This window comes from Hemitrygon akajei, chromosome 30 (genome assembly GCF_048418815.1).
Source record: "Hemitrygon akajei chromosome 30, sHemAka1.3, whole genome shotgun sequence".
NCBI classification, from domain to species: Eukaryota; Metazoa; Chordata; class Chondrichthyes; order Myliobatiformes; family Dasyatidae; genus Hemitrygon; species Hemitrygon akajei.
The window spans coordinates 7,535,501-7,550,356 of record NC_133153.1 but is presented as its reverse complement, the minus strand read 5'-3'; the positions used below and the strand labels follow the sequence as shown (position 1 = coordinate 7,550,356).

The following is a 14,856-nucleotide window of genomic DNA, read 5'->3' as shown; positions in this document are numbered from 1 at the left end:
ACTAAATTTAACCTTTTGTCCACTCAACCTGTCGAACACCAACTTCTCGAAAGCAAGAGTCGCTTTTACATTCATGGGGATAAGTCTGGTAAATTCCTAGCCAATCAGCTGAGGCGTTCCAAAGCCAAACAACATATTACAAAGATCCGGAAGGAGAACGGAGACTTTACATCGGATCATTTAGAAATTAATGACGCATTTAAAAATTTTTATTCTCGGCTTTATTCCTCTGAATCTCTGAATGACAATATCTCTGTTGATCAATTTTTACAGAATCTGAATATCCCCTCACTTTCATCTGATTTCAAAGCCAAACTCAATGCGCCTATATCATCAGAAGAAATATCTTTTGCAATTTCTGCACTGTCCTCAGGGAAATCTCCTGGACCTGATGGGTTCCCTGTAGAATTTTATAAATCATTCTCTTCACTTCTTTCTCCTCAGTTACTTTCAGTATTATCTGACTCGTTTAATTACGGCAAATTGCCACCCTCTTTCAATGAGGCATCTATTATTCTTCTTCTTTTAAAAAAGGGCAAAGACCCAACAGAGTGTTCCTCGTACAGGCCGATCTCTCTGTTCAATGTTGATGTAAAGATCTTAGCTAAAGTGTTGGCTCATAGATTAGAAACCGTTATTCCCTCCATTATCTCTGATGACCAAACAGGTTTTATTAAAAACCGTCTCCCTTTTTTTAACATTCGGCGTCTATTTAATATTTTATACTCAGCTCCAACTGGGACTCCTGAATGTGTTATTTCCCTCGATGCAGAGAAAGCATTTGATCGTATAGAGTGGAACTACCTTTTTGCAGTCTTAGAAAAATTTGACCTCGGCCAAAGTTTCATCTCTTGGATCCAATTGCTGTACCTGTGTCCTACTGCTTCTGTTTTAACTAATTTTCAGAAATCCCAAGTATTTAATCTCAAACGTGGCACCCGTCAGGGATGCCCCTTAAGTCCCTTTCTCTTTGATTTGGCTATAGAACCTCTGGCGATAGCATTTCGAAACTGTCCTGAATTGACCGGGATTTGGAGAGGGGGTGTTGAGCATAAAGTTTCTCTCTATGCTGATGACTTATTACTCTTTCTCTCAAATCCATCTACATCCTTACCTCTAATGTTTTCACTTCTTGACCAGTTTAGCCAGATCTCTGGCTATAAACTTAATTTACATAAGAGTGAACTTTTCCCAATTAATAAAGAAGCACAAGAACTAATATTTCGTGATCTCCCTTTTAAAGTAGTCCACAATCAATTTACTTTTCTTGGAATTACAGTCACAAGGAAGTTTAAAGATCTCTTCCGTGAAAACTCTGTCAATTTTTCATATGCTATAAAACAGAGTCTGGTACAATGGTCACCTCTATCTATGTCTTTGGTAGGTCGTATTAATGTTGTTAAAATGTATGTTCTCCCCAAATTTTTATACTTATTTCAATCTATCCCAATTTTTATTCCTAAATCTTTTTTTGATTCCTTAGATTCTATTATTTTGTCATATCTGTGGCAGAATAAGCGCTCTAGAATTAATAAAATCCACCTCCAAAAATCTAAAAAAGAGGGTGGCATGGCTTTACCTAACTTTCGCTTATATTATTGGGCAGCTAATATACGTTGTGCTACCTTCTGGTCTTTCTTCCACGGCCAACCCGAGTGCCCTAACTGGGTGGCAATGGAGCTGAGCTCCACTAAAGAATTATCTATATCTGCACTTCTTGGCTCTGCACTCCCTAGTAGTCTGCCCAGATCAATAGCTAATCCTCTTGTTAGACACACTTTGCGTATATGGGCTCAGTTCAGGAAATGCTATGGTTTCCAGGGGTTTTCCGTTTCTAGCCCTGTCGCACATAATCACCTTTTTTTACCTACTACGTACGATTCAGCATTCCATGTTTGGTATAGGAAGGACATTAGACATTTTGAAGATCTCTTCATTGATAATCGCTTCGCTTCTTTTCAGCAGCTCTCTGTTAAGTTCAACCTGCCTAACGCTCACTTTTTCAGATATCTCCAAATCCGACACTTTATTGCTCCTTTAATTCCTAACTTTCCTGAAATGCCTGCGAAAAATGCTATGGACCTATTTCTTTCCATTAATCCACTAGGTAAAGGTTTAATATCAATTATCCGAGATAAACTAGCAGCCTTACGACAGGCCCCTGTGGATAAAATTAAATTGGCCTGGGAGCAGGATTTAAATATCTCCTTATCCGAGGAGAGCTGGGACTCAGTTCTCAAATCGGTTAACTCAACCTCTCTTTGTGCTCGCCATTGCCTTTTACAGTTTAAGATTGTTCATAGAGCCCATATGTCTAAATCTAAACTATCTCGATTCTACCCTGGCATCAGTCCGCTCTGTGATAAATGCAAGAGGGGCGTGGCCTCTCTCATCCATATGTACTGGCTCTGTCCTAGCTTGGAGAAATTCTGGAAAGATGTCTTCACTACATTATCGGGTATTCTGCATCAGCACCTAGAACCAAACTCCTTAATTGCTCTGTTCGGTTTTTGGGGCGAGACAAATTTATGTCTGGGTCCGACCAAATGCTGAATACTATCCTTTGCCTCTCTCCTGGCTAGACGCTTGATCCTCCTTAGATGGAGAGATGTTGCCCCGCCCACTCATGCACAATGGCTTAACGACATTATGGCCTGCTTGGACCTCGAAAAAATTCATTATTCAGTTCTTAATTCGGATCTAAAGTTCCATAAGGTCTGGGGACCTTTTATCAAGTACTTTCATAACCTTCCTCTTGACTAGGGTTTTTTTTCCAGTTTTTTTCTTCTTCTTTTCGGTCCCTTGCTTTTAGCTCCTTTTTTTTCTGGTAGTAGGCATTATTATCCTCTGTTGCTAAGTGTATTCACAGTCTGGGAGTTTGACTGTCCTGACCTATACTCTTTATATTGTGTTGTGGTCGGTCTGGAGTTGTTGTTGTTTTTTTTTTCTTGTGTTGTGGGGCTTGGAGAGGACACTAAGCTTACTTGTCTTTAATTTAGGTGCTTTTTTGTTAAATTCTCTTCCTTTGTAGCAGATTGTTATTGTATGCTTAATTTTGCACTGTATTAATGCTCCTCATTGGGATTTGGGGTTTTTAATTTGTAAAATTTTTTGAAAAACTAATAAAAAAATTAAATAAAAAAAAATGCTGATCTGAATTTACCTGTACATCATATCAATTGGTAGGTACTTATCATATTTATAGCCATTTCATTGCTAAACTATAATTCCTGGAAATGATCTAATGGCTGTTTTAAGTATTACCGTAGATTCCGGACTACAGAGCGCACCTGATTAAAAGCCGCTGGCTCTAATTTTAGAAATAAAATCAATTTTTTACTTGTACAGGCCACACTGGATTTTAGGCCGCACCGGATTTTCGGCCGCAGGTGTCCCACGTTGTAATATGAGATATTTACACAGAAAGATATTACACGTGAGGATTTTTTAACTTTTAATTAAATCCATATGGTAACATAAACAAATACATATTGCAAATGCTTTTTTTCGAACCGTGCCTGTAACGCGGCTACTTTTAAATATACGTTGCGTATACTTCTTTACTGAACAACATTCCAATATCTCCTAACGACTGGTAAAAAATATATATACTGTAGCCTACCAGGAAAAGTTATTGATCGCCTTTAACTTAAAAGCAGCGTTTTCGCTCCGCCGCTCGTCCCCCTCCTTCCCGTTTATCGCAAACCGGTATCCCACAAGACGCGGCGAAACCGGGTGTGACGTCATAGCATCCCGCGATGTAGTACAGAAAACAAATATAGTTAAAACAGTTCTAACTTTAACTAACAAATGAATTACTAAGCGAAAATATTATAAACTAAATAACTGCCATAAAGGCAGCACAATGCTTTTCTTCGAGTGTTTTCCATGTTGATGAGGGTGAGTACAAATGACTGATTTACAATAATTTAATTGTGAAAGTGCGCTTGATTTATCGTACAATTTCATTGGACCTCTGTGAACTACTCATCAATTTTATTGGTCTACTGTTACGAGGCAAAATGTTTTTGGCGGCATGAAAAAAAATAATGCATTAGCCGCTCCGTATTAAAGGCCGCAGAGTTCAAAGCTGTTCAAAATGTGGGAAAAAAGTAGCGGCTTAAAATCCAGAATCTACGGTACTCTATTTGGGTTTCTCAGGTCACCAGATAAAGATCAGGAGCTCCACAATGTTTTGTTATAATAAATTTCTGATAAACATCCTTCATTTTCAATCAGTACAGACCCGTCCATAGTCACTTACGATACAGTAATTTAAAAAAATCCTATTAGTGAAAGAATGGCTGCTTTTCTTTGAGCCAGTCGCATTAGAATACTACATACAAAATCAGTTACTTTTGTCCAAAACAATTCCTATCTTCTTTTGCATATCAAACTCACAGATGCTCCAACAGTTACTTTTCAGATATTTTCAGTTACATAGAAGTAGTACAATAAATATTCCACTAATGTATATTGCCAGAGTGTTACTGAAGACATTTTGAAGAGCACTGTTTGAATTGTAGCAGAAAAGCAGCTGCTGAGAGGTCTGGCAAAATGGTCATCTGTTATTCATGCATTTAATCAATGAAAACAGCTGCCTATTGCATAATTTATTTTTATAAATCAACAAGTAGCATTCCCTTCATCTTTTCAACAATGTACATTAAGGCTACGTCCACACTACACCAGATAAATCCATAACTGAAGCTTTTTCTCTTCATTTTTACCCTTCATCCACACTAAAACAGTGTTTTCGTCCCCCGAAACCGGAGCTTTTCAGAAACGCTCTCTAAAGTGTGTATTTTTGAAAATACTTGATTGGTCGGATCAGTGTGGACAGGGTAACTGGAGAAATCTGAAAACGCTGTCAGACGGCAGGGCGCTATTTCATTGTTTTCTTGAACGCAACCTAACAATTTCAGAACAGACGGCAACAAAACTGACACCAGAAGAGTTAGAAATGTATTCAACAAATACTTTGACCCATAACTTACTGAATAAATAAGTATACTCACTTTGCCCTGTATTCTGTCCTTGCTCGTATGAAGGTAGTTTACCTATTTATGCAAGTACTTCTCTGACAATAGATATGTAACAGCCTAATGTAACATTGTATGGAAATACAAGATAACACTGATGCAGACATGTTTTATACATTTAACAAAGTGCTTTATTAATGCAACAGAGTTAGTCAGTTTTTCCAGTGTTCGTCGTCAGCCAGGTCAATCTGTCCGTGAACTCCCTGTCCTTTGCCTCCATACACTCCAGTATTTGTTTTTTTTTAACTTTTATGTTCTTCTGTGCGAAAGCCAACAGCTGTCCATCGTTTTAAGTTTTTCTAGTCTGTAACTACACAAATGCGCACTTTTACGGCGAGATTCGCCAAAATCTCCGTTTCAATGTGGATAGAGATATTTTTTAAAATGCATAGTGTGGATGCCTATTGTTTTTATGCAAAATCGGCGTTTTCAGGATTATCCAGTCTAGTGTGGATGTAGCCTAACTTGGACTTCACATTACCATATTGATGTGAGGACCAATTGAAACTGTGCTTCCTGTTTTACCAAGTAATCAAATTCATGTTTCAGAGCAGGAAACAAGGATCAGACACAGGGCTCTGGAGTGTTACAAGGTAGCCAGGAAGCAGCTGAAGAATGAACTTTGAAGAGTTTGAAGGGGGCATGAGAAGGCCTTGGCAAAAAACATTGAGGAAAACCCCAAGTTGTTCTCTTTGTATGAAAATATCAGGGGAATGATTAGAGTGAGGATAGAACCAATCAGGAATAGTAGAGGAAACATGTGCCTGGAGTTGGAGGTGATAAGGGAGATCCTTAATGGCAGAATTTCAGATGAGATGAGGCGGCATACAGGAATGAGATATATTAGCTGGTTGAGTGGTGTCATAACAACACTCAATATCAGTGAGACCAAGGAATTGATTGTGGACTTCAGGAACCTCATCGAGAGATCTGCAGTAGAAAATGTGAGCAGTTTCAAGTTCCTGGTATCTGAAGATCTATACTGAGCCCAACATGTTGATATAATTACGAAGAAGGCATGTCAGCGGCTGTACTTCACTAGCAGTTTAAGGAGACTTGGTATGTCACCAAAAACTAACAAATTTCTACAGCGTATCAATCATGGAGATCATTGTAACTAGTTGCATCACCATCCAATATGATAGGGCCACTACACAGGAATAGAAAAAGCTGCAAAGGATTGCAAATTCAGCCAGCTCCATTATAGACACTACCTTCCCCAGCATCGATAACATTTTCAAAAGGTGATGCCTCAAAAAGGTGGCATCCATCATTAAGGAACCCTATGATCCAGGACATTACCATCAGAGAGGTGGTACAGGGGCCTGAAGGCAAACTCTCAACATTTCTGGAACAGCTCCCCTCTCGTTCTGAATGGGCAATGAACTGCCTATGAACACTACCTTATTACTTTTCTGGATACTTGGATTTATGAAGGCCAATGAGCCAAAAGCTTTCTTTAAAACTCTATCCACTTGTGACACCACTTTTAATGAATTATGGACCTCTATTACCAATTCCCTTTGGTCTCCTCAGTACCTAACGTTGACTGTGTAAGTCCTACACTGGTTGGTCCCTACCGAACTGTAACACATTTATCTGCATTAAACTCTATCTGCCATTTTTCAGTCCATTTTTCCAGCTGATCCAGATCCCAATGAAAGCCATGTTCATCTTTCTCACTACCCACTACACTTCCAATATTCACAACATGCTGGTGGAACACAGCAGGCCAGGCAGCATCTATAAGGAGAAGTACTGTCGACGTTTCGGGCCGAGACCCTTCGTCAGGACGAAGGACGAAGGGTCTCGGCCCGAAATGTCGACAGTGCTTCTCCTTATAGATGCTGCCTGGCCTGCTGTGTTCCACCAGCATTTTGTGTGTGTTGTTTGAATTTCCAGCATCTGCAGATTTCCTCATGTTTACACTTCCAATATTGGTGTCTTCTGCAAATTTACTAATCTAGTTAACCACGTTATCATCCAGACCACTGATATAGATGACAAACAACAATGGACCCAGCACCAATCTCTGTGGCACTCCACTAGTCACATCTCTCCAGTCAGAGAGGCAACTATCTACTACCACTCTGTGGCTTCTCCCACAATTTAGCTCATTCTGAATGCCAAGCATCTGAACCTTCTTGACCAACCTCCCACGTGGGACCTTGTCAAATGCCTTGCTGAAGTCCACGTAGACAATATCCACTGCCTTGCCTTCATCTACTTTCCTGGTAACCTCCTCGAAAAACTAAAATTGGTTAGACACAACCTATCACGCTGAAAGTCATAGTAACTATCCTTAATCAGTCCGGGTCTACCCAAATATTCATCTATCCAATCCTTTAGAACGCCTTCCAATAACTTTCCTACTACTGATGCCAGGCTCACCAGCCTATAATTTCCTGGTTTATGTTTAGAACCTTTCTTAAACAGTGGAACAACACTGGTTATCCTCCAATCCTCTGGTACCTCTCCTGTTGCTAAGGATGATTTAAATATCTCTGCTTGGGCTGCAGCAATTTATGTACTTGCCTCCCACAGGATCCGAAGGAAAACCCTGTCAGGCCCTGGGGATATATCTACCCTAATTTGCCTCAAGTCAGCAAACACCTCATTCTCTGTAATCTGTATAGGGCCCTTGAAGTTGATGCTGCTTTGCTTCATTTCAGTATCTGTCTCCCTCCTGATTAAATACAGATGAAGAAAATTCATTTAAGACCTTTCCCATCTCTTTTGGCTCCTAGCATAGATTACCATGCTAGGAGGACCAATTTTGTCCCTTCCAATTCTTTTGCTCCTAACATATCTGTAGAATTCCTTAGGATTCTGGGTAAACTTCATGCCTTCTTTTAGCTCTTCTGGTTTATTTCTTAAGTGTTCTCTTGCACTTCTTACACTCCATAAGCATCTCATATGTTCCTACATGTCTATACCTGCTAAGCACCTTTCTTTAAAACTAGAGCCTCAATATCTCTTGAAAATCAAGGTTCTCTACACCTGCTATCTTTACCTTTTATTCTGATAGGTACAGACAAGCTCTGTACTCTTAAGATTTTGCTTTTGAAGACCTCCTGCTGACTAAGTACTCCTTTGCCAGAAAACAGCCTGTTCCAATCCACACTTGCCAGATCATTTCTGATACCATCAAAATTGGCCATTCTTCAATTTAGAATCTAACCCACACAGCAGACCTATCTTTTTGCATATTTATTTTGAAACTAATGACATTGTGATCTCTAGATGCAAAGTGTTCCTCTACATCACATTCTGTCATCTGCCCTGTCTCATTTCCTAATGGCAAATCAAGTATTGCACACTCCATTGGGATTTCTATGTCCTGATTAAGGAAACTTTCCTGTACATACTTGATAAACCCTATTCCATTTCCTCTCCCGTTCTCAGAAAATACTGCTGTAACTTTATTTTTATTTTATTTTATTCTTTTGTCTCTAACTGCTAACATTTAAAGTAGCATGGCAACTTTGTCTCTACACTACTAAAGACATCTCCACTGCTTTCTCTGCTACATCAGCATTGTCTGATTCTGATGAAGGGTTCTCAACATGAAACACCAAGCGCATTTCTCCCCATGGATGCTACATGACCTGCTGTAGGCAAGCAACACTTTCAACATTTGTTTTGGATTGACAGCATCTGTACTTTCTGTGTTTCGAATAATTCAATGGTTTTTACAGCAAGAATGTGAGAACTAATAAAATTCACATCAATTCACTGATACTGCTTCAGAAGCTGGCACAGCACACCCCATTAGGGCCAGAATTTCTGACATCAAACCTAGTACAGCATGCAATACACACACTGGCCACATTATTAGGTACACCAGCTCGTTAATGCAAATATCTAATCAGCTAATCATGTGGCAGCAACTCCATGCATTAAAAACTTGCAGATATGGTCAAGAGGTTCAGACCAGACATCAGTATAGGGAAGAAATGTAATCTAAGTGACTTTCACCGTGGAATGACTGATGGTGCCAGAGTGGCTTCAGAATCTCAGAAACTGCTGATCTGGTATTTTCTCACAGCGTTTATAGAGAATGATGCAAAAAACAATTCACTGAGGTGTGTGGAGGAAAATACCTTGTTAATTAGAGAGGTCAGAGGAGAATGGCTAAGACTGTTTTCAGCTGACATGAAGGAGTCAGTAACTCAAATAATCATGTGTTATAACAGAGGTGTGAGGAAGAGCACCTCTGAACACACGTCAAACCTTAAAGTGGATGGGTTACAGCAGAAGACCATGAACAAGCACTCAACCTGCCATATTCCTGTGATATGTTGATACATTTAAATATAATCAGCAGAGAGGAATCAGTCTACTCAAAACCTTTTTAAGTCTTTCCTTCCCCCATTAGTTGGCAAACCAACCATTGTCAAAGAATAAAATTTTAAGCATACACATCTTAATATTCTTAATTTCTAACCACATTGTTAAAACAAGAAACTAATTTCAAGTTAGCTTTCTTCATGAAATAGAGGGGAAGTATTTAATTGTAATTTTCTTGAATTAACAGAAGCAAAATAAGTGCATGGAGTTGTCAATTCAGAGATGCAAAATCGCAAGTCAAAGTAAATTCATATGAAGTACTGTTGCTGTCACATCTTTACATCTGGTAATTATGTTTTATTTCAAATATTCCTCCTGGATATTTAAAGAATCTCTGAGAGTACTACTTTGAAACAAATCAACATTCTCAACTCCAACTTACCTGCAACTGTCCCCAACAGTGACGATTTCCACTTCACTGTCCGTTGAGGTAACATTGATTTCTTCATTGGCAGTAACCTGGGGAGCTGAGGTGGCCTCAATCACCACAACATCCTCATCAATATTTCCTGGAAACGGCATAAAATTCATAATCAGCAACAATCTAGCATGCATACAAAGTATGTGGTCTTGAAATTTCAGTTACACCCAATGTGACCTACATTCAGAGGAATCAAAGGCGAGATCATTGCAAGTGACCTATTGTTATTATCTGGTTATTAATGTTTATACATCACTAAAATAAGAGTTCAAACCTCTTGTACATTTGTAATCCACTAAATGAAATTTGTTTTTCCCAGAATTAAACTGTGCTCTAGTTATAGATATATATTATTATCGTACTTAATTAGACAAGAAATGCTAAGATTTCAAGTTCACAACTTAAAATGTTAGTTTTACCTCCTCCCTTGCCTCCATTCAGGGTCCCACACAGCCCTTCCAGGTGAGGCAACTCATCAGCAACAAATCTGTTCTGGTCATCCTTCATATCAATGCTCCTCTACAATGGTGAGACCCAACGCAAGTTGGGGGACCACTTTGTTGAGCACTTCTGCTCCATCTGCCAAAAGTAGAATTTTCTGGTGGCCCACCACTTTAATTCTTATCCTCATTCCCATTTTGATATGTCAGTCCACGGCCTCCCCTTTTGCCACAATGAGGCCACTCTCAAGATGGAGGGGCAACACCTCATATTCTGTCTAGGTAGCCTCCAACCTGATAGAATGAACATTGATTTCTCCTTCCAGTAATTTTAAAATTTTTTCTCTTTTCCTTCCAGCGTTGTGTACGTATTCTTTGATCCACAGCATCTGCAGTTGTATTTTTGTGTTATGCCCCCACTCTAGCCTCCACACTCATCACCTACCCCTGGTACCCCTTCCCTTTCTCCTATGGTCCATTCTCCTCCTACCAGATTCCTTCTTCCCCAGCTCTTTACTTTTACCACCCAGCTGGCTTCGCTTATTGCCTTCTAGCTTGTCCTCCTTCCCCTCCTCCCACCTTTTTATTCTGGTGTCTTCCCCTTCCATTTCAGTCCTGATGGAGTCTCAGCCAAAATTGTCCACTGTTTATTCATTTCCATAGCCTGACCTGCTAAGTTTCTCCAGCATCTTGTGTGTGTTGCTCTGGATTTTTAACATCTGCAGAATCTCTTATATTTAAAGTACTGGTTTCCCTTTTCTTTATAACAAGTGGACACACTTGCTGTATATTTTCCATTCTTACCTGGATGGTATCTGTGGCACCTATCACAGACAAACCTGGAAATTTCAAAAAAAATTTTGTGGGTACTTACATCAAAGCCATGTTATTAATCTCGTTATAATTCTCTCTCTGTAAAGATTTCTACAATATTCAGTTCTGTGGAAGTAAACAGCACAACTAGTCCAAATCAGTTTCAAAGAAATTCTGCCTCATTATATGGGGGCAAGAAATCTGAGGCAAATGAAGTAATCTTTACATCAGGAGGTAGAGCTGTGTTCAATAATAACAACAATAACTTTATTTATATAGCATCTTTCATACATTTAAGATGCAGACTCAAAGTGCTCAACACTAATTGTAAAAATAAATCAATATTGTCATAAAAATGAGACAAAATTAACAATCATAAGACAAATGTAACATATTTGTCAATATAACAGCATAAAATGTTATCAAATATACCAAATTATATAATTTACATCAACAGGCATCAAGTAGTCCTATAAGTCAGCCAAATTAAAAAAAAATAGAAGTGTTTTGAAACATTCCACAGTACTAGCCTGGCTTATTTCAGTCTGTAGATTATTTGAGATTTTTCGTGCATAAGAGCAAAAGGACACATCACCAGTCCTTTCATGCTTGGTTCCAGGAACACCAAGCAAACGAGAATCCGTGGATCTAATATCGCAAGTTTGGATAGACACTCCAAAATATATGGAGGTGCTAGATTATTCAGAGCTCATATGCTATTAAGAGTATTTTAAAATTGATCCTAAAGGACACAGGTAGCCAGTGTAATGATGCCAAAACTGCTGTAATGTGCTCAGATTTTCTTGTTTTGGTTAAGATTCTTGCTGCTGCATTTTGAACAAGCTGCAGCTGATTTACATCTTTCTTAGGCAGTCCTCCACAAAGGCTGGTTATAGTTAACAAATAGCTGTAAGGTGAGTTTGCACCTTAAATAAAATTTGAAAAACAATGCAAGAAACTCAATGCAACACACACAAAAGGCTGAAGGAACTCAGTACGGCAGGCAGCATCCATGGAAGAGTCAATGTTTTGGGCCGGGTCTCTTCTTCAGGACAGAAAATTATTATTCGTGGTTAAATTACATCAACAAACACCATTTTTTAAATTATTCAAAATACCTAACACAAGAGTCAAGTGAACTAGAATTAACACATCTATTGTTTAAATATTCAAATAGTTCATTTCCTTTGGGGAAGGATATTTGTTGTCCTTGTCCAAAACTCATCATCATCAGCGATCACTTGTAGTCAAGTACGATTCTTCTCTTGGTGGTTGATCTGACCTGTGGGTCTTCAGATGACTGAAGAGGTTGATTTGTGATCCACAAGGCCTACTGCAATGTTGGTAGGTGTAGGTCATTGAAGTGGTGGTAGATGTAGCTGGTTGAGCATTTCCCAGTATCTCTTTATGCTGAAGCCGTTTAGTCTCAGTGGCACGGTAGAGTTATTCTTTGAGCTGTGCAGTCCCCTCAGAGGGTACTTCTCCAGCTTCCCCTATTCTGTGCTAATTTCTCCCATCCATTCAGGTTGATGTGGCACTTCCTCAGGCGGGTCTTGATATTGTCCTTGAACCGCTTTTTCTGCCCTCCAGGAGCACGCCTTGCATCCTTGAGTTGGCCGAACAAGAGTTGTTTAGAGAGGTGGAAGTCAGGCATATGGATGATGTGGCTGATCCACTGCAATTGGTGTTGAGTCACAACTGTGGTTGTGGAGTTAATGTTAGCTTCCCCTAGGATGCTGGAGTTAGTATACCTGTTCTTCCAGCAAACTCTTAGAATCTTTCACAGATACCTTTGATGGCAAGTTTCTAGGGATTTTATGTGCCTGCTGTATGTTGTCAATGACTCTGCTCCATACAGCAAGGAGGGGAGGACTTTAGCTTTATAGACTGAAAGCTTAGTGTCGGTCTTGATATCCCAATTTTCAAAAAAACCCTCTTTCTCAGCCTGAAGCTCCACTTGCACAGCCTTTTCTGCAATTTATTTCAAGGTCAATATTGGCTCTTGAAGAAAGGTTACCAAAATATGGGAAATGATCAGTGTTTTCCAGAGGAATTACATCAGCTAGATAGTAAGCACAAAGTACACTGCAGATGCTGTGGTCAAATCAAGAAGTACAAAAAAGCTGGATGAACTCAGCAGGTCGGGCAGCATCCGTTGACAAAGGGTCTCGACCCGAAACGTTGACTGCTTCTTTCAATGGATGCTGCCCGACCTGCTGAGTTCATCCAGCTTTTTTGTACGTCTTGACATCAACTAGATGGTTGGAGGTTTAGGAGCTTGATCTAGAGCAGGTTGGTGCAGGACTTGGGATTTCTTGATGTTTAGATCAAGTCCCAGGAACATATATGCTCTGGCAAAAGCATCCATTATGCATTGCTGATCCTCCTCAGAGTGAGCTATGATGGTGTTGTCGTCTGCATACTGGAGCTCCATGATGAAAGTAATTGACACCTTGCTCTTTGCCTTGAACCTGTTAAGGTTAAAGACCTCCCCCCCCACTCTCCTTCTGTCCTACAAAGAATCTGGACTCCCTGTGGGAGGTCTTGGCCTGTGATGTGAAAAATGGTTGCAATGAAAATGGCAAAAAGAGTGGGGCAATGATGTACCCCTGTTTGACTCTGGTCTCCACCTTAGAAGGTGCTGTTATTGCTGATGACTGTTGCACTCATATCACTGTGCAAGAATTGCAGAATCTTCAGGTACTTCTCTGGGCACCCAATTTTGGACAGTATTTGCCAAAGGGCAGGACAATGTACAAAATCAAATGCTTTTGTAAGGTCTATGAAAGCCATATAAAGTGGGAGATTTTGTTCCTGGGCTTTCTCCTGCAATTGATGTGCTGTAAAAATCATGTCAAATGTTCCTCTGACTGGACTGAAGCCACACTGAAACTCAGCAGGAGATCTTCTGCCAGAGGTGAAAGCCGGTCTCATAAAACTCGGGCGAGTACCTTTCTCTATAATTTCAGCAGTCAGTTTTGTCAACTTTTTTTTTTGAAGAGTGTGACAATCAGGGCATCCCTGAGTTCAGCTGGAATCTTCTCCTGGTCCCAGATCTTGACAAGCAAGTCATAAATATGATTTAAAAGTTCCATGCCACCTTCCTTGAGGGTTTCTGCTGGAATTCATCAAGCCCAGTGGCCTTGTTGTTCCTTGGTTTCTTGCAAGCTGCCTGCACCTCTTTGATACAAGTAGGATTACTCATGTCTTCCTCTGTGTTGTTGTGGGAGCTGGTTGATGATTTTAATGTCAACGGTGGTGTTACAATTAAATAGCTCCAGAAAGTATTCTTTCCACTGAGAATTGATGGCATCATTGTCCTTTAGCAACCTTTGTCCATCTTTGGAGCGAAGAGGGGTTAGGCCACAAAGGTTTGGCGCATACATGGGGCTTTGGTGGCAATGATATCACCAGAGTCAGCAAGCTGCTGTATTTCTAAGGCTCGCTCAGTCCGTCACAGATTTTTTCTTACCTTTACTTTATGCTGGACTATGGCCTTAGCTTTGGTGTGGGCTTCTCCTTTTGCCTTGCAGTTGATGTCCTTCTGCCTGGCATAGAAAACTTTGCTTTTGTTTAGCTCTTCTATTTCATTGTCATTTTCATCAAGCCAATCTCTGTGTATTTCCTGGTCTTGTATCCAATGATGTTTTTCCAAGTAACAAGGATGTTGGTCTTCAGTGTGGTCAGTGTGCTTCAATGCCCTCCAGCTACTGCTTTGGGAGTGACCGCAGTGATAAAGTCAAGGGGGAGGATCCAGACGAAGCGTGGTCCAAGATCTCAACAGTAGAAC

The 14,856-nt window shown here is 39.9% G+C and overlaps 1 protein-coding gene across 3 annotated transcripts in view; it reads right to left on the bottom strand.

The window, feature by feature from the left end:
* The window catches only part of rnf111 (ring finger protein 111), a 144,613-nt gene that overhangs the window by 50,184 nt on the left and 79,573 nt on the right, over positions 1–14,856 (bottom strand). For all 3 annotated transcript variants that reach the window (XM_073032930.1, XM_073032929.1, XM_073032931.1), the window contains exon 3: positions 9,775–9,901. In XM_073032930.1, the coding sequence (XP_072889031.1) occupies positions 9,775–9,901 (127 nt within the window). The remainder of the gene's footprint in view (positions 1–9,774; positions 9,902–14,856) is intronic.